At 59.5% G+C, this 23,945-nt stretch overlaps 4 protein-coding genes across 4 annotated transcripts; 3 read left to right on the top strand and 1 right to left on the bottom strand.

Moving 5' to 3' along the window:
- Positions 1-1,550: 1,550 nt before the first annotated feature.
- BNIPL (BCL2 interacting protein like) lies at positions 1,551-7,054 on the top strand (the record flags this gene model as incomplete). The annotated part of the gene is made up of 9 exons (XM_084243114.1): positions 1,551-1,591; positions 2,330-2,425; positions 2,597-2,652; positions 2,846-3,070; positions 4,962-5,144; positions 5,313-5,415; positions 5,562-5,693; positions 6,688-6,774; positions 6,952-7,054. 9 exons carry the CDS (start codon positions 1,551-1,553, stop codon positions 7,052-7,054), a joined length of 1,026 nt encoding a protein of 341 aa, XP_084099240.1.
- A 1,156-nt stretch (positions 7,055-8,210) lies between these two features.
- LOC311176851 (protein MENT) lies at positions 8,211-10,243 on the top strand (the record flags this gene model as incomplete). Its single annotated transcript, XM_084242491.1, has 2 exons — positions 8,211-9,242; positions 10,226-10,243. The coding sequence occupies 2 exons, from the start codon at positions 8,211-8,213 to the stop codon at positions 10,241-10,243; spliced, it is 1,050 nt and encodes a 349-aa protein (XP_084098617.1).
- A 3,142-nt stretch (positions 10,244-13,385) lies between these two features.
- On the bottom strand, positions 13,386-14,739 carry CDC42SE1 (CDC42 small effector 1; the record flags this gene model as incomplete). Its single annotated transcript, XM_084243688.1, has 3 exons — positions 13,386-13,460; positions 14,081-14,191; positions 14,686-14,739. 3 exons carry the CDS (start codon positions 14,737-14,739, stop codon positions 13,386-13,388), a joined length of 240 nt encoding a protein of 79 aa, XP_084099814.1.
- Positions 14,740-22,230: 7,491 nt separating this feature from the next.
- Positions 22,231-22,529, top strand: MLLT11 (MLLT11 transcription factor 7 cofactor; the record flags this gene model as incomplete). Its single annotated transcript, XM_084242683.1, has 1 exon — positions 22,231-22,529. The coding sequence occupies one exon, from the start codon at positions 22,231-22,233 to the stop codon at positions 22,498-22,500; it is 270 nt and encodes an 89-aa protein (XP_084098809.1). The 3' UTR covers positions 22,501-22,529.
- Between the last annotated feature and the right edge of the window lie 1,416 nt (positions 22,530-23,945).

Genomic DNA, 23,945 nt, shown 5'->3' on the forward strand with positions numbered 1-23,945 from the left:
GCCCAGGAAGGCCTCGACACCTGTAGGCCCTCCTCCCTGGCCCTGGGGCGCCATCGATTTCCTGTCCATCCATCCACATGAAGAGAATATGGAGTCCTGAGGCTGGCGGCCGGGAATTGTGTTTCTTTTGCAAGATGCTTCCTTTCTCTAGGCCTCGTCCCCACTCGCGACTGAGGACCTGGACTAAATGTTCTCTGGTGTCCGTGATCTGCTCTGGGGCCGGCCTCCCTCCACCTCGCTGTATTTCCTTTTGTTTCCGTCTTCCCTGGGGACGCTCAGGGCCGCTGGACTGTGTGTGTGGTGGCGCCGGGCGCCCGGCCTCACGTCCATGCAGGGCCAGGACTCTTGCCCTCGTGCTGGCTGAGAGCTGCCGCCCCTGACCTCTTCTGCATGTAGAGTCTCCCTTTCGTCTTCAGACCAGCCTGTCCCCCGCCCTGCCCCACAGCTCTGTTCCGTGTAAGTTGCCAGCAGTTGGCTGCCCAGTGGGGTTTGTGATGTCTCGGGCCTGACGTCTCCAGTAGGAGGGGAACAGTCTGACTTTGCTCTGAGGGGATTTTCTCTGTAGCCGTTAGAAGGTAAAACTAGTCGTGTGATTACTGAACCAAAGGAATTTATGTTTTGTAACTTGGGTACTTTATTTTGCATTTTGTTAAAGTATTAAATACCTTTTTCCTGTGTGGGCTCTTACTGTCTCTTTTTACGGCGACGGCCAGGCCTGAGCCTTGGATAACTGCTCCAGGCTCCTGAAGGGCCTCCATTCTCTGTGCTGCGCCCAGCGTCTCCTGGTGCTGCTCCTTTGGGGGTGAGGAGCGCCAGCCGGCTACCCCCTCGTCCCAGCCCTTCCTTGGTTTCTTTCTTCTTCCAGACCCTTCTTGGAACATATCTCTGTGTTCCTGATCTTACTGGTGCTTGTACAGTAAACCCAAGATGGTCTTAAAACCAAATGATTTTTACTATCGCCTTTTTTTTTAAAGATTTATTTTTGCATACAAGAGTTTGGGTGCAGGCCAGATGTATGGGGGTGAGAGGATTCACCAGAGACCCAGTGGAGAGCAGAACTGGAGGATGGACTGAAACACACTGCTGAGGGGAACTGCAGGGAGACAGGAGAGGTCTGCTGCGCCCTGTGGGTCAGCTCCCTGAACTCAGGCCCCAGTGGCTGGCAATAGCTTGATAGTGCTGAGATTTTTAACCCCTGCGCCACCAGGCAGGCCCTGCCATCGCTTTTTTAATTTTTTTTTTTTAAAGGAAAGCTTCCAAAGGTCTTAAGGAGTCTGGAAGGGAAAATAAGCTGCCTCCCTAAACTCATCTGAGACTAGCCCCTTGAGAAAATGTGCTCTCCTCCCCAAAGCCCGCCCCCAGACAGGCAGGGTTTTCTTGGGCAAGCCTGCTCCTTGGGACGGGAGGTGGTAAAACCTGTTTGGAAGTGAGGTTGCCTCCCTTCCACACCTCCCTCTGCGGAGGCCAGAACAACAGCAGAGAACAGGATAGTGCCGAGAGGTGAAGCTCCCAGGACGGAAGGCAGCAGGCAGCGCCCAGGGACTGTGCAGATGGGGAGCGCACAAGAGGCAGAAGGGACGCTTGATCTCGGGTAAGACAGACCCTGGCCTAGTCGGCCGGAAACAAGGCGTGGCGGCTTGCGTGACTTTCCCGCCCGGTCGATGCCTGTGCCCGATCTGATCAGGGGTTCCTCGAGGAGACAGGCCGAGAACTGACTGGCAGGGAGGGCATGGGTGACTCGAGGTAGGAGGCAGCAGCATGGTGTGGGAGCTGGAGAACAAGATCCTCGGGGAAATCCTCTCTCTTTCAAAGAGAGAGTCTACATTTTGTGGGTGACTAACCTACTGCCGTCTTCATTCACCCCACCCTCCGGAAGGGCCCTGAGGAAGCTGCCCTAGAACTAAGTATAGGTCCAGGCTCTCCCCGCAAATCTCTCCCCCTTACCTTACTTATCTCCACCCTCCTCCCTGAGTCCGGCTCCCCCAACCGCTCCCCTGCATGGTGGGACAGAGGCAGGCCTGCCTGGCTGCCCGGGACAGGTGGCTTCCGGTCACTCCTATTCCAGTCGCCTCCCCCACACTGTAGGTGGGACAGTCACAGAGGAAGTCAAGTCAGTGTCACACATCCCTCTGCTCTCACACCCAAAGGGCAGGGAGCTGCCGCGAGTGGTGGAAGGGGGGAAATACGCTCAGCCGAGGTGTGAGCTCTGGTGAGGTCCACTGTGCGCTTCAGCTGTTGTTCATCCGGTGTCTCCTACCTGCCGTCCAGTTCCCTCTAGACACAGCCCAGCTTGTCTCATGAGAACCTTTTCCTCTGGGGACAATCTTAGGGTCAGGGAGAAGGCAGAGGAGGCAGGGCCGGGCGGAGCCCTGAGCCTGGGGGAGCTGGAGCTGAAGGAGGAATGGCAGGACGAGGAATTCCCCAGGTGAGGAGGCTGGGTGGGGGCAGCAGGGCAGGGGTGGTAAATTAGGACTTGAAGGGAAGGTGTGGGAAAGAAAGTCCGGGGCACCCCACCGGGGTGGGCATAGGGGATTGTTGATGCCTGACTTGAGGCCGTTAGCCTGGATTTCTGCCCGCTGTGAGCTCTTCCCTCCAGGTTGCTTCCCGAAGAGGCGGGCCCTTCTGAAGATCCTAACAGCGATTCGCAGGCAGGTAGGAAAATCAGAACATAGGCCTCAAGTTCCCGATCCCAGTCCTGGGAAGGGTCATGGCACCCCTGTCCCTGTGGGCGCTACTACTGCTCCCCCAGATGGCCCCTGTGTTGGTCCCCCCTTCCTCAGCGTCCCCCACACTGTCGCCCCCAGCACAGGAACACTCACGTCTTTCTCTCGCCCCCTCGGGCCAGGTACCCCCAGCACGTTGGCCCTGGGTGGCCAGCGCCCCATGCGGAAGCGACTTTCTGCCCCAGAGATGCTGCTGAACCTGACCGAGGGGCCTGGAGCCCGCGGAGCCTCCCCCACCTCCTTTGAGCCTCCCTCCCCTGACGGCAGCTCCGACCTGGAGGTGGACGAGCTGGAGACCCCTTCCGACTCAGAGCAGCTGGACAGCGGACATGAATTTGAGTGGGAAGGTGGGAGAGAAACCTGGAGACTGAGCTGCTGGAGGCCAGGGTTGAGGGCCTCAGGACGGACTGGGTGGAACTGAAGTTAGGCCTGAAGTTAGATGGGACCAAGAGGTAGAGTCGGCAAAGTAGATTTCTTGAGAACGGAGAGGTTTGCCGGTCGTATGTGAGAGTAGTCGGTAGAGGCGGGGGCTAAAAAGCCCCCTTTTTTAAAAAATTTAATTTTTTTTTAATGTAAAAGAGCTGGGGTACAGGCCAAGGGTGTGGGGCGGGGAGAGGATTCCCCAGACACAGAGTGGGGAGTAGAACAGGCAGATTAGCTGAAATCCACTGCTGAGGGGAGCAGCAAGCGACGGGAGAGGTCTGCTGCGCCATGTGGGTAGTTCCCTGCCTGGGGATCGAACTCGTGCTGCAGTGGCTGTGGACAGCCTCATAGGTTACGTCTTAACCCCTGCACCACCAGGGAGGCCCTGCAGCCTGAACTCTTGTATGCATAAATAAATAAATCTTCAAAAAAAAAAAAAAAGGTATGACACTAGCTAGAGTTAGCACAGATGCCCAGGTTGAGGGCTCACCCACAAGACTGCCCCCCACCCCACTTCAGACACCAGGGGTCAGAGGGTCACCTCCACTTCCCACCTACTGACTGGCTGTAAGTCAGAGGTTCCCACTACCCCCTGCTCAGATGTGATCATTTTCTAGAACTGCACACAGAACCCAGGAAAATAGTTCACAGGTTTAGAAGAAGCTGCAACTTGGGAACGGCCGGAAAGCAGAGCCGCACAGGGCGCGTGGTGGGGAGCCGGGGTGGGCCGTGATCACCATCCTGGACGCTCACGGAAGCCTCTCAGTTAGGGCCTTATTCTGCAGGCCGCTGGGTTGATTCACTGGCACTTAGTGAATCTAGTCTCCTCCAACCCTCTAAAATCACATGGCTGGTTTCCCTGGCAACCAGACACCCATCTTGGGGAACTTTGCAATTATCACCTCATTAGCAAACTCATCAAAAAGGAGATAGGGAGAGAGGAGGTAGAGAGTGGGTGCTTACACTGGGGCCTGGTGACTTAGAGACGACAGAAGCCCAGACCGGAGCAGCCACCCTGGGCACTAGGCCTGGAGCTGGGAGACGAATCTGGGTCAGAGGCGCACTGGGGAGTCATCCCCACGATGCAGCTGAAGACGCGGGAATAGGTGAGCTTGTCCACGGAGAAGCGTGGAAACAAATATCTGAGAATAACTGATACTGGAAGGGCCACACGCCTCACACGGCCCAAGGTCACCTCAAGGTGACTGTCTAGTGAAAAGGTGAGGATAATGAGTCACGGCATAGAGAAACCAGCCAGAGGCATGGGCAAAATTAAGGACTAAGAGGTTAGAGAATAAACTCCAGGAATCTGGGGGAGGTCCAAGACCCTGAGATGTGACTAAAGTTATGGAGGGGGGAGGTGGAGGCTGGGAATAAAGTGGGAAGAGGGGCCAGTGGTCTGTGGTGGAGGATTTTTTTTTTTTTTTTTTACGTAGAAGAGCTGGGGTGCAGGCCACAGGTAGGGGGGGTGAGAGGACTCACCAGAGACAGAGTGGGGAGCAGAACAGGTGGAGAGGTCTGCTGCGCCCTGTGGGTCACCTCCCTGGCCAGGGATCCAGCTCAGATCCTAGCAGTGACAACACTGAGACTTAACCCCTGGGCCACCGGGGAGGCCCTATGGTAGAAGAATATTGAGGCGTCTGTGGTGGGTGTGGTGCGATAACCCACATCTGAGGAGGTGTGAGCCTGCACCTCTGAATCATACACAGTGTTGTAAACCATCCAAAGTGAGACTAGCTGGTATCGAAATACTGAGAAAAGGCGCTGAAAGGTGTGTCTTCTGCCTGGCCGACGCGTCCCCACCCTCTCCTGCAGATGACCTCCCCCGGGCCGAGGGGCTGGGGGCCAGCGAGGCAGCGGAAAGGCTGGGCCGGGGCTGCATGTGGGACGTTGCCGGGGCAGATGGGCGTCGCTGGAGGGTGTTCCGAACAGGACAGCAGGAGCAGCGGGTGGACATGACCGTCATCGAGCCCTACAAGAAGGTCCTGTCTCACGGAGGTAACAGTACGGCTGCGAGGCGTAAACACTGTGATTTCTTGCATGAGACACCTAAGCTGGAAATGCAGCTACTGGGTTCAGACTCCGTCCTGCAGCTCGCGGAGAGCCCGGGGCAGGCGGTCTGTCAGCACACGCCTGAGGCAGTGGATTTCCCCTTCCTTCCTCCAGGTTACCATGGCGACGGCCTCAATGCCGTCATCCTCTTTGCTTCCTGTTACCTGCCCAGCAGCAGCATCCCCAACTACACCTACGTCATGGAGCACTTGTTCAGGTGAGCGGGCCGGCGGGCTCCGGGGCGCGCGCGGGAAGGGAGAGAAGCGCCTCTGCCGGGGTCAGCGTCTGAGTGAAGCCTACGGTCGCCTCCCTCTGGGGCCCTCCACACCAGAAACAGGCCTTCTCTGGCAATTTCCTCCCCAGGTATATGGTGGGAACCCTGGAGCTGCTAGTGGCCGAAAATTACCTGCTTGTCCACTTGAGCGGAGGCACCAGCCGGGCCCAAGTGCCCCCCCTCAGCTGGATCCGCCAGTGTTACCGCACGCTGGACCGGCGGTGAGCGCCGAGGCGAGGGCACCAGCGCCTTGACCGTTTGCTTCTCCATCCTTCATTCTTCCTCCATCTAGTCCTTCCTCTCCGCCCTCCACAAGCCTCTCCACAGGGCCGGGAAATCTCGTTTCAGATCTTTCCCATTTACTGGTTGTGCGACCCTGAACAAGTCACTTAGTCCTTCTGGAACTCAGTTTCCCCATCTGTAAAGAGGCCATGGGGATGGCCTTTGCCTCTGGGTATCTGTGGGGCTCCGGGAAGTCACCAGCCCCGGACACCCCTTCTTGCTCTCAGTCCTGCGGTGACGTCACCTTCCGCACCCCCGTCTTTCCTCCTCTGCCTTCCTCCCCGCCGCTGGGGCCTCTTCTCCGATGAGCCTTTTTCCCTCCTCCTTCCCCCACCTTCCCTTTACTCACTTTTCTCCTCCTGCTCTTTTTTCCACTTGGCGCTTTAATTATTTATTTTTTGCGTAGAAGAGCTGGGGTGCAGGCCAGAGGTGCAGGGGGTGAGAGGATTCCCCAGACACGGAGTGGGGAGCGGAACAGGTGGATCCACTGAAATCCACTGCTGAGGGAGCTGCGGGGAGACAGGAGAGGTCTGCTGCGCTTTGTGGGTAGCTCCCTGGCTGGATCGAGCTCATGCCACGGTGGCGAGAGTGCTGAGACTTAACCCCTGCGCCACCAGGGAGCCCCACTTGGGGCTTTATAAATAGTCCTCCCCATGGAGGCCTGGGGACGAGTAGTGGAGGGGTGTGTGCAGGGTAGGGCTAGGCCAGGCTGACGGATTCCTGGAGCAGAATGTCCCAAAAATAAGGACCATGAAGGGCTAAGCAAAGTGGATGAAGCTGAGCTTGTGCTTAATGGAATGGGGACCGGACCCAGCGCCAGAGAAATCTGGAAATGAGACACGTGAAGGAAGTTCAAGGGCAGAAGCTAGCTCCACCCGATCACCAGGCTTGAAGGTGCAAGAAGAAACAGAGCGACCCCATATTCTTCCTCAGGCTCCGGAAAAACCTTCGCGCCCTGGTGGTCGTCCACGCGACTTGGTACGTGAAGGCCTTCCTGGCGCTGCTCCGGCCCTTCATCAGGTACGCGCTCTGGGGAGAGCAGGCTCGTCCCTGCTCCCTGTTCTCAAAACCAAGATTCAGTCTCCTGGCCCCAACCTTCCTCTCGGCCCCCAACCACCCTCCCCTCGCCACAGTCCCCGTCAGGGTCTCAGGAGCCCTGGCCCTGAGTGAGCATGGGGGTGCATCCTCTCTTTGCAGCTCCAAGTTCACGCGAAAGATCCGTTTCCTGAACAGCCTGGGGGAGCTGGCCCAGCTCGTCTCCTTGGACCAGGTCCACATCCCCGACGTGGTCAGGCAGTGAGTGCTGAGCCGAGGGCGAGGGTTTTGGGGTGGACAGGCAGCCCCCACTCTCCTGATGCCTGGGGAGGAGCACAAAGGAACTGCGCCAGAGGCCTCACTTTCAGATGCTTCAGTGTACCCGGGAAGCCGCCACCCAAGCGAAGGCGGGACGGACACCACCGCCCCACACGCGTGTGGGTGGACACAGGCCCACGGCGTCGGGCTGGCAGCAGACAGCACGGGCTGCACAGGCGACTCAGGCCAGCCCTAGGGATGGGGGCACGATGCTGGCAGTGGAGAAGAGAGCACCTAGCAGGGCAGGGACTGGGCCCAGAGGACCCTAAGTGATGACCCCCTTCAGCACCCGCTCTGCTGGCTCTTCCAGTCCACCTGTGCCCAGACCAAGGGACACCCCAGCTGCCCTCTACCGCGCCCCTCTTGCCCTCTAGGCTGGACCATGATGCCCACAACTCAGGAGGGACCTAGCGGGGCCTGGAGTGAGGCGCCTGAGAGCCCAGCAGACGCCGCCTGCCTGCGCCAACCCCAAGCACCTGTGCTGCTTGTAACCTCCTGTCTTCACGCCAGCGGGGCCCTCCTCCTGGGCCCCTGTTCAGGCCAGGCTCTGAGTCTGGAAGCCGAGGTGCTGGGATGTCCATGTCAGCGGTCAGGGTGCAGGGAGCAGGGCTTCGTGTGGGAAGGTGCATGAACCTTCCAGAACCTTCATCTCGGGGGTCTCCTTTTCCTTCTCTGCATCTAGGGCTGAGGGCCTTCCCCTCTGGGTGTTGCAGGTCTGCAGGGGGTGGCAGAGCGCAGGGTTTCTCTGAGGCGGGGAGCCCGCCTTCTGGGGCCGGGAGTCAGCGCCCGAATTCTTGAAGAGCCCCCCATTCCCTTCTTCCTTCTGGGTGGCGTCTGTTGCCGGGGAGCCTGGCGGGGGCGCCTCGCGGCCTGTGTGTGTGCCCCATTCCGCTTAATAAACTGCCGTGAGCGAACCGAGCGCCGCCGAGGACGTGCCCTGCTTTCCCGGCCCCTTGGGGCGCGGCCTCCTGGGGTTCGGGCTGGAGACTCCCTGGGACTGCGGCCGCGCCGGGGCTGGGGGAGAGGCCAGGCGCGCGCCCCGCCCCGCGCGCGGCTCTAACGAGCGGGGGTTAGCGGAGAAGGGCCTGCTCGCCGCCGGCCCCATGGTCCCCGCCGCCTGCGCGCTGCTCGGGGCCCTGCTGCTGAGCCTGGGGGCCCGGGCGGCGGGGGCCCACGCCCACGGCGCCACCCGGTCGCCGCCGACCACGTTCCACCCCGCGGGCCCCAGCCGCAGCTACCGGACCGCCGGCCGCACGGTTTTCTCCCCGCGGCCCCGCGCTTCCCACAGGGCGAGCGTCACGATGGAGGACGAGGACGACGTGGGGGCCGCCGCCGACCGCCTGGCCGGCCCGGCCGCCGCCGAGCTCCTGGCCTCCACGGTGACCGGCGTGAGCCGCTTGCAGCCGGGCGAGGAGGACGAGACTCTGGAGGAGGGGGTCGTGATCAACGCCAGCAAGGGGGGCCCGACCAGCACGGCCGAGGGGCCCAGCTCCAGGTTCCCCGCCAACATCCAGGAGCCGGAAATCAGGGTCACCGCCAGCCTGCAGCCGTCCAGCGCCAAGGCGGGCCTGGACAGCACCACGCACACCCTGACCACCGAGGGCACCACCCTCAGCCGCTGGACGACGGCCGGCTCCACCCCGAGCCGGTGGCCGGGGCGGTCGACCTCGCCCTCGGCCATGCCGGCGCCCGAGGACCTGCACCTGGTGCTCATGCCCTGGGGCCCGTGGCACTGCCACTGCAAGGCGGGCACCATGAGCCGGACCCGGGCCGGGAAGCTGCAGGGCCTGTCGGGGCGCCTGCGCGTGGGCGCGCTGAGCCAGCTGCGCACTGAGCACCGGCCCTGCACCTACGAGCAGTGCCCCTGCAACCGCCACCGCGAGGAGTGCCCGCTGGACAACGGGCCCTGCTCCGAGGCCAGCTGCACCACCACCACCACCACCACCAGCAGCAGCAGCAGCAGGGCCCCCAGCACCACCACCAGCATGCCTCCCCTCAGCAGCAGACTCAGACCCATGCCCCTGCCCTTGGAGGCCCCCAGCCACGACTCCGCCCTTGACTTCTGGAAGCGGGTCAGGCTGGGGCTGGAGGATATTTGGAACAGCCTCTCCTCAGTGTTCACAGAGATGCAGCCAGTAAGTGGCCAGGGGCGGGACCCTGCCCAGGGGCTGCCAGGCTGGTGTCCAGACCCTGTCGCTGACCGGCCTGCCTGCTCGCGGCTGCTCCTTTGGTTACTGACTCGAGAATGCGCGGACTTCACCTCACTGTCAGTCACTGGGCCCGCCTATTTCCCAAGCGACTGCCGGTGGGTTACCAGGCCACGTGTATTCCTGGTCATCAGATGGCTGTTGACCAGACTGTTCCGGCTATAGATACGCCGAGAATTCTTGTACAATTAATGGATAGAGAAGATAGTAACCAGTTCATACTTTTCAGCTTATTAGCGCAGCTTAGCAGGAACTGCAGCTCCTATTTTTTTTTAAGATTTATTTTATTTATGCATACAAGAGCTGAGGTGTAGACCACAGGTGTGGGCGGTGAGATGACTCCCCAGAGACAGAGTGGGGAGCAGAACAGGTGGATCCACAGAAACACACTGCTGAGGGGAGGAGCGGGGAGACAGGAGAGGTCTGCTGCGCCATGTGGGTAGCTCCCTGGCCGGGGATCGAACTCGTGCTGCTGTGGCTGCGGATTGCTTCATAGTGCTGAGACCCAACCCCTGTGCCACCAGGGAGGCCCTGCAGTCGCTGTTTGAGGTGGCATATGTGCAGGTGTGTGCACACACCTGGCCAGGGGTCACACTGCCTGGAGATGTTGACCCCACCTCACAGGTGAGGAAGCCAAGGTCCACAAAGCCAGTCAGTGGCAGTCACAGCAGGATTTGAGGCAGGTTTGCATGCCTGGTGTTGTGCTGTCAACAGCCACTCTCCCCAGAACTGTCCCTGGGGTTATTCCCAGCAACCCAGGAATCGAGGACGGATGGGCCTCTGCTTTCACAAGAGCTGCCAAAGGTTCTGACGGACCTGATGAAACATTCTAATGGCACTTGAGGAGAGGGGAACAGCAACACAATGCGCTCTCTGTCCTGGTGACAGCTTTGCCTTCTCCTCGTGTCCAGGGCCCTTACTCCGTGTGAGGGCAGAAGTAGGGGGCAGCAGTGATCTCGTCGCGGGAAGGAGGGCTGGAGTGAGAAAGGACCAAAGTCCAGACGAGGTCATAATATTTCCCCTTCTCTCTATTTTGTTTCCTTACCCAGATAGACAGAAAGCAGAGGTGACGTCCACTCCATGTGCAAGAAAAGGTGTCAGCACCTCAGCCTCGCCTCCCCTTTTATTCCCAGCATCCACTGGATATTTTTAGTATAAAAAAACAAAACTAGAAAAAACATTGTTTGGTCTTGTGTCTTTTTACAGAGGCATCTGAGGGAGGAGAGACCACGAATCTCTTTTTTTTTTTTTTTTTTAGAGGCATGTTTTTATTTATTTGTTCATTCGTTTTGTTTATACAAGCACTGGGCACAGTCAGAAGCGCGGGAGGGTGAGAGAATTCACCAGAGCCAGAGCGGGGAGCAGAGCAGGCAGAAGGACCGAAGGACACTGCTGAGGGGAGCAGCGGGCGGCAGGAGAGGTCTGCGCGCCATGTGGGACCCTCCTCCGGTGGCCGGGGAGCAGCCGGGGATCGAACCGGCGCCGCAGAGGCCGCGCGCAGTTTCGCAACCCAGCGCTCAACCGCTGCGCCACCGGGGAGGCCCAACAAGTATTTCTTTAAAGTCTTAAAATCTCAGATAAATGCCAAGAGGCCAAGAACGAGGCATCTGGCCTTTAGAAGACAGCGGTGCCCCCGCTGCCTTCACACCCCCTGGCCTTCTCCCCCAGAAGGGCGGTGTTGACAAAAACCCGAGTCACTTTCTAGGAGTCACCTGACCCACCACCTCCACCCTCTCCCCGACACGCGCCTGCAGTGAGCACAGTGCAACCGTTTCGCTTAAACTTTTATTTGAAAAAAGTATTTAAAAGTCCAACAAATTTTGAATATAAATTATGACTCGAGCCCACTCCCCCGACTCGTGTCACAGCGAGGGCGGCACCCGTGGCACCGGACCGCGCTGCAGGGGCGGCGGCGGAGGGGCGAGCACCGCGAAGAGCACGGGAGAGCCGTTCCTGGCGGCTGGAAGACGGGCAAGGGCTCCTCTGGGGCCTGTCCTGCGAGCCCAGAGCTACTACCAGAGCAGCTTGTAGGGCTGGAACTGGGAGGAAACCGGGCACACGCCTCTAGGACCCACCTCAGACCCTGACAAGTGAATGGCAGGAAATGCACTGAGATCTGAAAACAGAACCCCAGTCACCGCAGGTGGGGCCAGCTGGACGGTGGACTCGGCAGAGTGAGCCCCAGTCTCGTTCCCGACCCCCACTCCCCGCACGCTGGACGCTTCCTGCCCCAGAGCTGACGAGAGGCCCTCCTCTCAGCAGGTGAGAGCTCATCGCCCTGCTCTGCAGCTGCACCGCCCTGCTAGAGGGGCCAGGACCAGAAACACCTGCGAGAAACGAAAGTGCCTCGAGCCCCTGCGCCGCCTTGCTTTGCCCCCGAGAGCAGGTGTTTCAGCCGGAGGAGAAGGCCTGTTCACATGAAACTCCCTGAGTCTTGAGTCTAGTTGTAGGGCAGGGCACAGAAAGAGTGTCTCCAGCTCTAATGCTTTTCTCTCCACATAACCCATCACACCTCCCCGTGTGGCAAAGGCCCCTCCTCCAGAGACAAGCCCAGATTGGGGGGGGGGGAACCACCTGTCTCCGCCAGAGATAGGAACCCAGGCAAGCGCAGTGAGGAACGGGCCTGCTCTGTAAGGAGACCGAGTTCATCGTGAGTAACAGGACGGGGTGGGGTGGGGTGGGGTGGGGGCGGAATCAAGAGAAAGAGACCTGGAGCAGAGGCTCTCGACCGGGTGATATTTGGCAAGATCTGGGGACATTTTTGGTTGTCAGAACCAGGGCAGCCACCAAACACCCTAAAATGCACAGGCCAGTGTGCAGAGTGACCAGCCCGGGGTGCGGAAGGCACTGAAAAACTTGCTCTGGAGGGAGGTCCTTGGCCTGTGCTGGGAGGGGCTCAAGATTCCTAAACTCACAGGCAACTGCCTTCAGCCTTGCTCACCCCTCCTCGGCGGCCAGGAAGCGCAGCTGAGATCGCTCCTAGTTTCGCTGGGTTTCTCCCCAGATCCTTGTTCCTCCTCTCACCTGGGCCAGCAGGGAGGTTAACAGAGGGCAGGCCAGGTCGCCCAGACCTAAGTGGAATGTCATCAGGTGAAGGTCAACCTCTTGACCCCTATTCAGTGGGGAAAAATGAGGTCCTAACAGGGATGATGCTAAGGGCAGAGGTAGCAGCAGGCTGGGGTAATTAAGAGAACTCTTCTTAAATTAAATGTTTAATTAATTTAAAAAAAGAAAAAGCTGTTACGGAGCTAGTAATGCTAAGCAACACTGGACTAGAGGCCTCAGTAGAGGAAGAGGCTGGCGCTGGCAGAAATGCTGAGGGGCTATGAGCTCTAAGGGCTGAGGTTTCAAGAAAGCGGGCGAGGCAGAGGACCCTCCCGGCCCCTGCTCGGCCCCTGCTCGATGTCTGTTTCATTCCAGGAGGAGAGAGGAAGGCAGGGGGGGAGGGAGCATCTCGGCAAAGCCGGCCTCAGCTTTGGGAACCTCCCCGCCCGCCCAGGTTAAGAGGGTAGAAACAGGTGGCGCCACGACCGTCATGCAGGAGCGGGAGCGCTGCCAGCTCCTATCTCAGATCCCAGCGTGTCCAGGGTTCAGCCAGCTCCTCTGGCCAACCAGTAGTCTCGTGGTCAGTCCTGCTGCCTTGACCCGTCTCCAGGAGGGGCGCTGGCCAGAGGGAGCGGAGGGAGCCCAGCCCCCAGCCTCTGAGGCACTATCAGGCGGGAGGGGCAGGGGCCCGGGTCACTGGTGCCGGGGGTGGGGCAGGTGGGGGCAGCATCTCTTCGGGGCTGGACAGAGCAGAGGCTTCAAGACAGCAGAACCTGGATTCAAAAGGAAAAAAAGGAGGGAGATTAGCTTCCAAAGGAACGTCCAGGCCTCGGGGAGAGGGCCGCGCCAAGGCAGGGTGCGCCTCTGGGTCTTGTCCCGCTTTCTCCCAGCCTCTCCGGAGCCCCCGCTCGCGGCTCTCCCGTCCCATCCTCCCTCCCGTCCGGGCAGAGAGGAAGGCGGAGGCAGGGCGCTGGGGCGTACCCGGTGCAGGGCTGGGGCCTCCATCACCCACCGTTCCTGTCCGAGCTACAAGCCCCGAGGGTTGCTCCACGGCCTGTCCCGGCTCCCCTTGGACCGCATCTGCTCCTGCACCGCGCCTGTCTGTGGGGAAGCGCGCGTGAGACCCCGCCGCGGGCCGCGCACAGAGCTTGCCCCGTGTCCCCCGAGAAGATGGACCCCAGCCCCCTGACAAAACCACCAGTCTGGAAAGGCGAAAACCCACCAGGCTCTCCGGGAGGGGCAACGCCCCCTTCGGGCCCACCCGCCCCAGGAGGCGCAAGCGGGCCTGAGGAGCCCCTAGTGCATCTGACTCTTGCAATCGGTGGGGGGCTCCTTCCGGCCCTCCGGGCCCACAGCCTGGTTCCGAGGGCACAGATCCACACCGGACGCTCTGGGGGCAGAGCGCTGGGCTACTTCGGCCTCGGCCCCGGCCCTGCGACCACAGTACCGCGCACGGCCCCGAGACCACGCCTCATCAACCAAAGGGGGGCACTATGACTCTGCGGGAAAGCCCCCCAGTAACTTCCAAGTCATTGTGATCTCCCGACCCAGGAGAACCTGCTGGCTGGAAGGTGAGGCAGGGCAGGCCCAGAGACCGGACCTGCCGAGTGGGACCAGAGCCCTGTCCTGCTTCCCCATTGCATGGGCCGTTGTGCCCCCCACTTGACCTTTCAAAAAGGGGAACAGCTCTAAGCCACAAGCCCTCTCCACGCCCTCGTTACCATGGCAAGTCCATCTCCGGCCCCCATCTCCCCGGAGCCGATGTGGGTCAGGTGGACAAAATTCATTGGTTCCCCAATCATGGTTCGATCAATCCGTCTCCTCTTCTTCTTCTGCTTGGAGAAGACGGGGGGCATCAGCTGAGGCCGCCCCTCTAGGCACAGCGGAGGAGGGAAGGAGTCGCGAAAGGCACTGAGCTGAGGGGCGGGGGAAGGGGCTTGGGGCTCGCACAGCAGGCCGGGCAAGCTCAACAGAGCGGATGCAGGCCGGGGCGGGGGGCGGCCCACAGAGCAGACACTGGACAAGGAAAGGCCGTGGCAGAGGGACCCCTGGCTGATGAGAAAACAATGGGGAAAGCTGACAGGTGTCAGGCCCCACCTACAGCCCCTGCCCAGCTCAGGAAGGACAGGACCGGAAGGGAGAGCTGGGTCGGTCACCTCTTCCGTCCCCTGTCCCTTGCAGTCCACAGACACACTCGCTCAGACCCACAAACTCTCCCGACAGAAGCGGGCAAGCGTGTGCCTCTAGACAGCAGCCCCAGGAGGTGTGTCCGCGTCACTTACGGTAACTGAGGTCTGGTGTCGGGGTGCGGGCTGGGGACACTCACCGGCTGGGGTTTCTCTACCACACAGCAGCCCAGTTTGTGCCAAAATTCACTCATGTTCCCTGAGGGTTCCAGTTTCACTCCTCGCCGGAGGCCCCCGGGGCTCTTCTGTGGTGCTTCGACCGCCCACTCCTCACTCCCCTCAGGTGTAAGACACGGGGTTCACTCAGAGGGACGTGTCTAGCAAAGATGCAGGCCTCAGAGTCCTTAGGTGAGCGGTGAGGGTCAGCGACGCGGCCCGAGAGGCCAGCAGGGCCAGCGCGCAGGGTGGGCCGGCGGGCGCTGGTCACGTCCTCCGTGGGCTTGGAACCCTGGACAAGAACAAGGTGGAGAGAGAAGGAAGGGGAATGAGAAACCCCCATCCTGAGGAACCTCCGGCTTCTCATGCTCCCTCAGAGGACCTAGTCCTGTACCCCAACACTTTCCCCAAACCCAAAACCCTCCCGGTTGGAAAGGGAAAGGACCAAAAGGAGACCAAGGGGTGAAGGAGCAGCAGCTGCCGGCCCAGGCAGAGGAAGGCAGGAGCCGAGGGTAGAGGATGGGAGGGGGCCGGGGCGAAACAAGCAGATGGACAGCCACCTCTCTTCTCTCTGGGTTTGGGGCTGAAGGGAGGGGCATTCAGTGACTTTGAGGAGGAAATGGTGGTTTTTTTCTTCTCACAAACAAGGTCTCCACCCTAGTCCCTCCCTTTTGCCGTATCTCACCCTGAACAAGTAGATTTTAAGGCCAAGGTAGGTGCTGACGCCCCAGGCCCTAATGACCAACCACAGCAGGCTGAACCCCAGTAAGAAATGCAGGAGCAACTTCTCCCTGTCGGCTGCCGTTACCCCCTCCCCTCCCTCCCCGAGAGCCGACCACAGGCTTTATGGCTTGGCCTTGAGGTCGCTCCTGGAGGCTGCACGCTCTCCCGCATCCTGTGTCTGCATCACCGCGTTCCTGGTGAGCAGCCCTGTTTGCACATGTGTGTCATGGCCGTATCTGTGAGTGTGCACAGCTCGCCCGCGCGGGGCGGAGGCACCTGGGCCAGCTCTCCTCTGGCCCATGAGGAATTTATTCCCAGCCTCCCCACCCTCTTCACATGTTGTGTCGTGCCGGGGCTCTGCCTCGCCCCCCCCCTCAAGCTGCGACCTGTTCTCTCCTCCCTTCCTCCCCTCCCACGTCCACCCCAAGCTTCACCAGCCAGCCAGCCAGAAGGAACTTTCCGGTGGCATTAGTGTCCAAGGAGGAACGTCCTCCCGCTTTCGTTACTGCTGGCCAGGGCAGGACACACCTGGGCCGTCCTGAACCACCCTCCCGCAGGACACGTGGCCACTTCCGCCTCTCACACCTTAGCCCAAACAGGAGTCGCCCTCCCCTCCAGCCCGTGGGCACCCTGGGCCCGACCTGGTCTCAGGAGCGAGAGGTTGATTTAACAGCCTCGGGAGCAACCCCGGACCCAGCCTCTGGGACAGGGCCTGTCTCTTCCTTTCCTTCCCGCCACTGCAGGGGGTAGAAGCAGCCCGCTGCCCAGACTGGGCGCTGCGGGCAGTGGGGAAGTCGGCCGGTCACAGGGTTGTCATCACAGGGTTGTCATGCCGGTGCTGGTGGCAAGTGGTAAGGCTGGGGGGGGGTGGGGAGTCGAGAAAACAATGAAGAATCGGAGGAAAACCCCAACACCACCAGTCAGGCCGACTCTTCCCCCAGTGGTCCCCTCCCTGCGCACAGCTGAGTGGACAGAGGTGGAAGGGGGGGGGGGAGAGAGGGAAAGGGGCAGTGAAGGGAACAAGGACATTTCTGTTCCCTTTCCAGGGAACTGGCCAGAACTGGGTGGAGGGAGTGTGAGTGGGAACTGGCATGAAACGAGCGATGATGAGGAGGGACCAGGAAATTCCATTCCCTGGGACACAAAACAAGGGTCTCAGAGACTTGGGGGTGGGGTCCGCGTGGAGACAGGCAGGGTAAATGAGGGGGGCAGAAAAGGAAGTAAGAGCAGCTGGATGGCCCTCCTTTAAAACATCCAGGGGCCAGCGGGTCAGGCATGCAGCAGAGGAAACACACAGTCTAGGGCCTCCAAGTCCAGGAGGAGAGACCCGGGTCCCCTGCCCAGCACTTCAAGCCCACAGAGAAGGGGAAGGGCCGGAGAGCCCGAGGGGCGCCCAGGTTCCAGGCCCGGCCCTGTCCTGGCCACGGGCAGCCCCGGACGCGGCCGAGTCCCAAGCTGGAGGGTGCGCTGGGGCGGGGAGGACGCCAAGGTCACCGGGGCTCGGCCTCCGGCCTGGGGGCGCCAGGGAAGCCGCGGCAGAGGTCGGGGAGGAAGGATGTGCAGAGGCAGTTCCCAGGCCCTGTGCGGGCCCAAACCGGTTCTCCCGGTCCCGCCGCCTCCAGCCCGGGGCCTCCTGCCCGCTGCCCGACAAGCCCTCGCAGGCAGCGGCCGAGAAAGAGAAAGACCCGGCGAGCGAGAGGCGGGGGCAGCTGGTCCCTCTGCAGACGCCGGGCTCGGAGGAGGCAGGGAGACCCCGCTTCTCAGCGAAGGGAGGGGCAGGACGCAACCCCGCGCTCCTCCGGGGAGGTCCGGCGGGCGCCGGGGCCGCCGAGCCAGGCCCCAGGCGCCCCTCCCCAGCGCGCCCCGCCGCCCGCGCCCCTCCCCAGCGCGCCCCGGCCCACGCCCGACCCGGCCGCGCGGGGCCGCGGCGCTCAGGCGCCTCTCGGACCCCTGGGGTCGGGGCCCCGGCCCGGCGCCGAGGCCGGCGCGTCTCCCGGGCCCGCTCCCCCCCGCATCCCGCGCGCCCGCCGGGGACCCCGCGGCCGGGGCGGCGCCCCTCACCTGCTCGCCGCGGGCATCGGGGCGCCGCGCCGCTGCTGGGGCTCCGCTGGCGGCGTGGGCTCGGCTGCTCGGCCGCGCGGGCGCCGGGGCGGGCGGGGCGGGCGGGGCGGGCGGAAGCGGCGGCGACGCGGTTACGACACCGGCGCGCCGCTCCCCCGCCCGGCGCAGGCGCCCCGCGCCCCGCCCCGCCCCGCCCCCCGCCCGGCGCAGGCGCCCCCCGCCCCGCCCCCCGCCCGGCGCAGGCCGCCCCCAGCCCCGCCCCCCGCCCGGCGCAGGCCGCCCCCAGCCCCGCCCCGCCCGCCCCGCCCCCCCGCGCGCCAGGTATTGAGGGGCCGAACCGACTGGCGTCCCCAGAGCCCCCCGACCCAGCCCAGCTCGGGCACTCGCAGAAGCGCCCCCCGGGCTCCGGGCGCCCCTCCGCGCGCGCCAGGGGGAGCGGAGCGCTGCGTCCCCGCTTGGGGGGGGCGGGGCTGGAGGGCGCCCGCGGGGCCCGAACCCGCTTCTGAACCCGCGACCCGCGGCCCCGGCACGGGCGGCCGGGCCGGCGCCGTCCACCCGGAGGCTTCGCCCCCGGCTTCGGCCCAGGGGCACCGAGCCGGCCGCCGCCCGCCGCCCGGCCCCCCCAGCGGCCCGGGCCGCGCGCCGGGAGCAGCCGAGCGGGAGGGGCGGGCGCGCCCCCGCCCGCAGGAGGGGCGGCTCTGCAGGGGGAGCCGCAGCCGCGCAGCCGCCGGCGCCAGCGCCAGACAAAGCCGCGAAGCCCACTCGGCTCTCCCCGCCGCCGCGAGCGCAGGCCCGGAGCCCCGGTCCCCACCGTCTTGGGAAGGCGCCGGCGAGCCCCGACGACAGGTGAGCCGAGCCGAGGGCGCGGGGGAGCGCGGCCGCTCGGGTCCGGGCGGAGACCCCAAAGGAGGCTGAGGCTGGGGGGCCGCGCGGGAGGGGGACCGCGGCGCGGGGACCCGCGGGCGGTGAGGCCGGGGCCCCGCTGTCCACCTCTGCCTCCAGCCTCCGCCCGCGGCCGCAGGCCCTGCACAGCGCTGGTTCCTGACAATTTCCGGGAAGTTAGCATTTCCCAGCTTTTATTTCTTCATTTCAAGCGCATTTGGCTGTAATTCACTGTTCTGCGTCCTTTATTATCTTCATCTAATTGTCGGTCTTTTCAAGGCATCATTTGTTTTATCAGGTTTTTGAGGAAGCTTTGTCTATCTGGATTGCTGGAGCCTCCACTTCCCGACATTTCCAATTTTTTTTCCAGTACCGTTGTACTGATGTCCCTACCCTCACCCCAAATTTGCCTTCATAGGAGGGAGCTTTGGGGGAGCATGTATGATGATATTGAGAGAATCCTGGCCTCTCCCTTAACAGCCCCTTGCTCCCCATCTCCAACCGTTGCTCCAAAGAGGCATCTTGAGGTACACAAGGAGGGGTTCTCTGTATTGGAGAACTGCCTCCTCGCGTATTGAAATCAGATTCTGTAAAAGGAATACTCACCTGCAGCTTGGGGGGGGAGAACATGGCTAATAGGAAAACCCAAGTCCAGAATGAGGCACAGATGAGATGCGAGAGCTTCCGTCACGCGCCACCACCACCCCTGTCCTCCCCACAGTGGCGGCATGACACAGCAAGGCCTTGCTGGGTAGGCCCCGCAGCCCACGGAGGGTCTGGACAAAGGGTATTTGGGTGTGTCCGTTCGACTCAAAGAGAATGTGTCCTTCCATACTATAAATTTGCTGACCGTGTACGAGTGACACTTAGAAATTACCTTTGCCTACTATATGTAGGTAATTTTAATGAGCGATAGTGGGAAGGAGCTATTGAGCACAGGGTGGCTAGAAGGCATTGTCCAAGCCCTTCAGACAAGCGAGCGGGAGATGTGAAGACAGAAGAGGTGTGGGTGGCGGACATCTGGGGAGGGGAAGAGCAAGCTAACGGAAAGGGACCTCTCGCAAAATTTGGGGGCTTGGGAGTTCATCCACCCTGATTACATTTGGCAGTTTCATTACTAATGTGAAGAGTATTTTAGCTTCAGTTTTCTGACAGTCAGTGTTCTTTACTTGAGTTTAAATGCCAGTATGAGCGTCTTCCTGCAACGGCACATGTCTCCAAGTGAGTGGCACAACTGGAGGTTTTTTGGCCCTTTAATAGTTCATAAAATTTCCTTTAGTTTTTTTTCTTTTTTTCTTTTTTTTTTTTTTAATTGCAAGAGGAGCCCTACCAGACACCCAGGGATGGTTTGGGTGATTTTTAAATATACTCCGAACTTAGGTCGGTCTATCAGAGCTTTCCCTCTCAGTTCTCACTTGCTGCCTTTGGCATTTTCACCTGTGAGGTCAGGATCACCAGAATAGTCATCTCCTAAACCACTGATTTTGTTCTTCAGGAACTAAGAATTGCTGCAAGTTTTGAGAATATTGGTACCAATGAACCAGACTGGGAGTAGGAGGCCCGGATTCTGTCCAAACTGGCTGAAGGTCTTATCAGTCACTAGATAATTTTGAAGGTGTTTTCTGGTTTTAAAATTCTTTGCTGCTTCCCCCCAACCACCATGGTTTCTGTTTTTTAAAGAGTCTTTTATGTGCCCAGCATTATACCAAGTTTGCTCTGGTGAGTGCTGGTAAGGGTTGGGGGACATTAAAAAAGAAAAAAACATTTTGGGAGGCACATAACTGTAATGTTATCGTAAAAAAAATTCCTGTGGCAAGTCAGTAACACGGCTGACTCCTAAGATCTGCTTCTTGGGATTTCTGAACATCCCCTGAGCAGCTGGTTAATAGGTAGAACCTTTACTTGTAGCTCCCTTCTGTGCATGTCTCTGCAAATTACATGGGGATGATCAGAGCGGAGTATCACAGGGTGATGATTTCACCTTCCAACACGCTCCCCCACCCAGTTCCAGTTCCCACACCACCCTCTTAAGCAGCTTCTCTGCTGAGTAATGCTCAGGTTCCAAAGCTTATTTTGGAGCATGAGTCTGAGGAGAAAAAGAGCAACTCAGTTCTTTTTAAACATTAAAAATAGCCTACCCATTCACCATTCCTAAAGCCCCCACTCATAACCGTGTTCTAGATTAAGACTTTTTTTTTCTCCTGAGTAGAGATTTTTCACATTATGCAGGGTTACAAAGTCTCTGTACTGGTTATCAGGTTTGCCTAACACATTATATGGTGCCATTTTAGGAGCTATTTTGGGCCACTATTTAGGAGTCTCAAGGCCTGGGGAGCACTAGTGGAGCACGTTGCAGGAAGGCCTCTGAGACAGGGCCTCTATTTTAGGAGGCAGTGGAATGTTTTTTCTGCTCCTTTGGGAACATTTCAACAAATGCTTCTTGCCCCTTCTCTTGGTGAGTAAAGCAGCTTGTGCTTGCAGGGAGGCAGAACAGTCATAGATCAGGATGTGGGTAGGATGAGCCAAAAAGGCAACAGAAATAGTCCTGAAGCATGGGAACTTAGCTAACTCTGTAGAGGACTTTCTCCTTCCAACCTAGACTTTCCTTTCCTTCCCTGAAATTTCTGATCCATTTGCTCTTGCTTTCATCAGATACGTTCTAACACTGGGATCAGAGAAGAGATTCCATTCAGCATAGGAAGATTCTTCTCTAGCACCAGGGGTTTTGTTCTGCAGGAGAGGTAGTCTAGAGAAAGAAAAGCAGATTGTTAAGGCTTATCTGTGGGCTAATATGTTAGAGTGACAAGGTATTCATTGTATTAAACAGTGAGGGAAAATTAATCAGCAGCCTGGAATGTCTTTTGTGTGCAAAGCCCAACACTTTTGACAAACGTACAGAGAAGATTGGTTTTTTCCCTTGGTGACACTCTCTGTCCTTCGAAGGCGAGACTATCCCTTTACACAGGAGACAAAACAGTGATCTATAACCCCAAACTCATGTAGTCAGGTAAAACTCTACAGGGTATTGGGGGCAGATGCTGGAGGAAATAGTGGAGATGGAGCTGAGTAAGCTTAAGGAAGTCAGTTGTCCAAGAAGAGACTGTAGACTTTAGAAGGTAGGGAGAGGAAAACAGCTGAAATGCCATGGAAGTCCTTTTCAGTGGTACCATTACCTATTAAGCCACAGAAAGGAAAAAGTCAAATATTGGGTCTCCCTGGTGGCGTGAGGGGTTAAGTCTCAGCACTGTGAAGCTACCTGCAGCCACTGCAGCACGAGTTCGATCCCCGGCCAGGGAGCTACCCACTTGGCGCAGCAGACCTCTCCTGTCTCCCCGCTGCTCCCCTCAGCAGTGGATTTCAGTGGACCTGTCCATTCTGCTCTTCACTCTGTCTCTAGGGAATCCTCTCACCCAGCCTTTGTATTCATAAATACATAAATCTCTTTAAAAAGTCAATAAAATAAAAAAAAAGAAAAAAAAAGAAAAAAGTCAAATATTTGCAAATATAGTTGGAATTCAGGGGAAGGATTCCTCTAGGGACTTGGAACGTGGGTAGCATTTAAGCTGAGAGTGGACAGGGTTGAGCTGTAGCGTAACTAGTAGAGAATGTCCTGCTAAGAGTGGGGCCAGATTCTGGAAAACCAGACCCATGGACTTGATGTAGTAGGCGTTAAAATGTCATTCCCCAATGGGGTGAAGTTAGGAAATGATAAAAAAAAAAAAAGGTTATAAAGGGTTCCTGGCTCTTGGGATTGGCTATATACACAGGCAGATGGGGATGTGAGTTTCTAAGCAAGGACAGGCCCAGGGCCAGGGAGCTTGCTATAGCAGGAAGACTGACAAGTGGCTTCTTTCTAGGAAGTTATGAGGGACCCTGTGAGCAGCCAGTACAGCTCCTTCCTTTTCTGGAGGATGCCCATTCCAGAACTGGATCTGTCAGAGCTGGAAGGCCTGGGTCTGTCGGATACATCCACCTACAAGATCAAGGATGGCAAAGCCGGCAAAATGGCTGGGCAAGCAGCTGGAGCAGAGGAGAAAAACCTGGACGGCGAGGCCCTGCTCGAGTACAGCACCTTCAACTTCTGGAGAGCGCCCATCGCCAGCATCCATGCCTTTGAACTGGACTTGCTCTGATGCCCTGACTTCTCTCTCCCGCCGCCTGGCCCTCATTGTCTCCTCTCCAAACCCCTCCTGTCCACCCTTTGCCCATTTAACCTCGCTCTCCCCTCTTCTGTGTTGAGGTGGTGCTGATGAACCTGCCAGTCGTGTTGTATTTATTTATTTATTATTTATTTATTTATGTAACTATCTTCCCAGTTCTCTCAAAGGCCCGCAAGCCACCTAGGGGCTTCAGCAATGGAGGGATGGGCGTGGGGGCACCAGAGAGGAGGCCAGTAGTGCGAAATGGAGGACTGGTCTTCACTTTAATCAGCTTCAGAGATCGCCTTCCTAATTTGCTGCTACACGCAGTGAACACAAGCATTTCTTCCAGGGTTGATGAAAACCAGGTAGATTTTGAGATTATCTCCTAGGAGGCAGGATTTCTAGAAGGCTAAGGTGATAAGGAAGATTTGCTTGTTTGATCCTATTCCTCCTTGTAATATACTTTTTCCTCAGAGATTGGGGTTAAGGTTACCTAAAACAAAAGGAGCTGATACGTTCTGGAAAATGAGAAGCACCGATGGCGAGCTGTGCTCTCAAAAGGGTGTCCCTTCTTCGAGTTAGCTCACTGGACAGCCTGGCTCCCCACTGTGGGCTGAACCGAGGAAATCAGTTCTACATTGTAAGCTGCAGCCCCGCGGGCGGGTGTAACCATCTGTAAGGTTCTGCCCGCTTCCCAGGGCACAGGTTTCCTGGCCGGTGTTAGTCTTGCCTCTGCTTCGCCATGTCCAGCACCGCCTGGGCCTCGGCTCAGGAATGAACACCCCTGACCCGCACCTCCCCGCCCCCCTGAAGTGTTGCTGCTGATTGTGCTGCCCTGACTGTTTCTTTAATAAAGACATGCAACCCCAGCTCCGCGCCTCTCTCAGGGAAGCGGCTGCGCCTCAGGGCCTCAGGGCCCGGCCTCCACCTTCTAGACCTTCCCTAGTGCTCGACCCTGAGGGACCAGAGTAGCCTTTATACTCACGTCACGAACCGGGAGGGGGGGGGCACATGGGGGAAATGAATTTAAGACTACTTTAGTGTTTGGGGAGGAAACTGCAGCCCCCGCCTCCGCTTGCCGCCGGCTGCCAACACTCGGGAGCATTCTAGATGCTCCGCGCCACGGTGCCCCGGGAAGTAAACGCGTCCCCCGCCCCAGTAAGCAACCGGCGCGCGCTCCCCCCACTGCAAAATCAAGGCGATCTGGCCCAGCTCACAGTCGGGGGTGCCCACGAGCCAGGGAGGCGCGCCCGACGCCGCAGGAGGACGTGACGCGGGCAGACAAGATTCTGACTCTGGGGGGGCCGGGGAGAGCGGGGGCTGTGCCGGGGCGCAGGGGGCAGGGGCAGGGCCAGCGGGGTGCAGGCCCGGCCGCCCGGCGCCCAGTCCCCGCGCGCTCCTTCCGGCGCGGGGCGGGGGCGCGGCCCACAGCCGGG

Source organism: Talpa europaea, assembly GCF_964194135.1.
Source record: "Talpa europaea genome assembly, chromosome: 9".
Taxonomy (NCBI): Eukaryota; Metazoa; Chordata; class Mammalia; order Eulipotyphla; family Talpidae; genus Talpa; species Talpa europaea.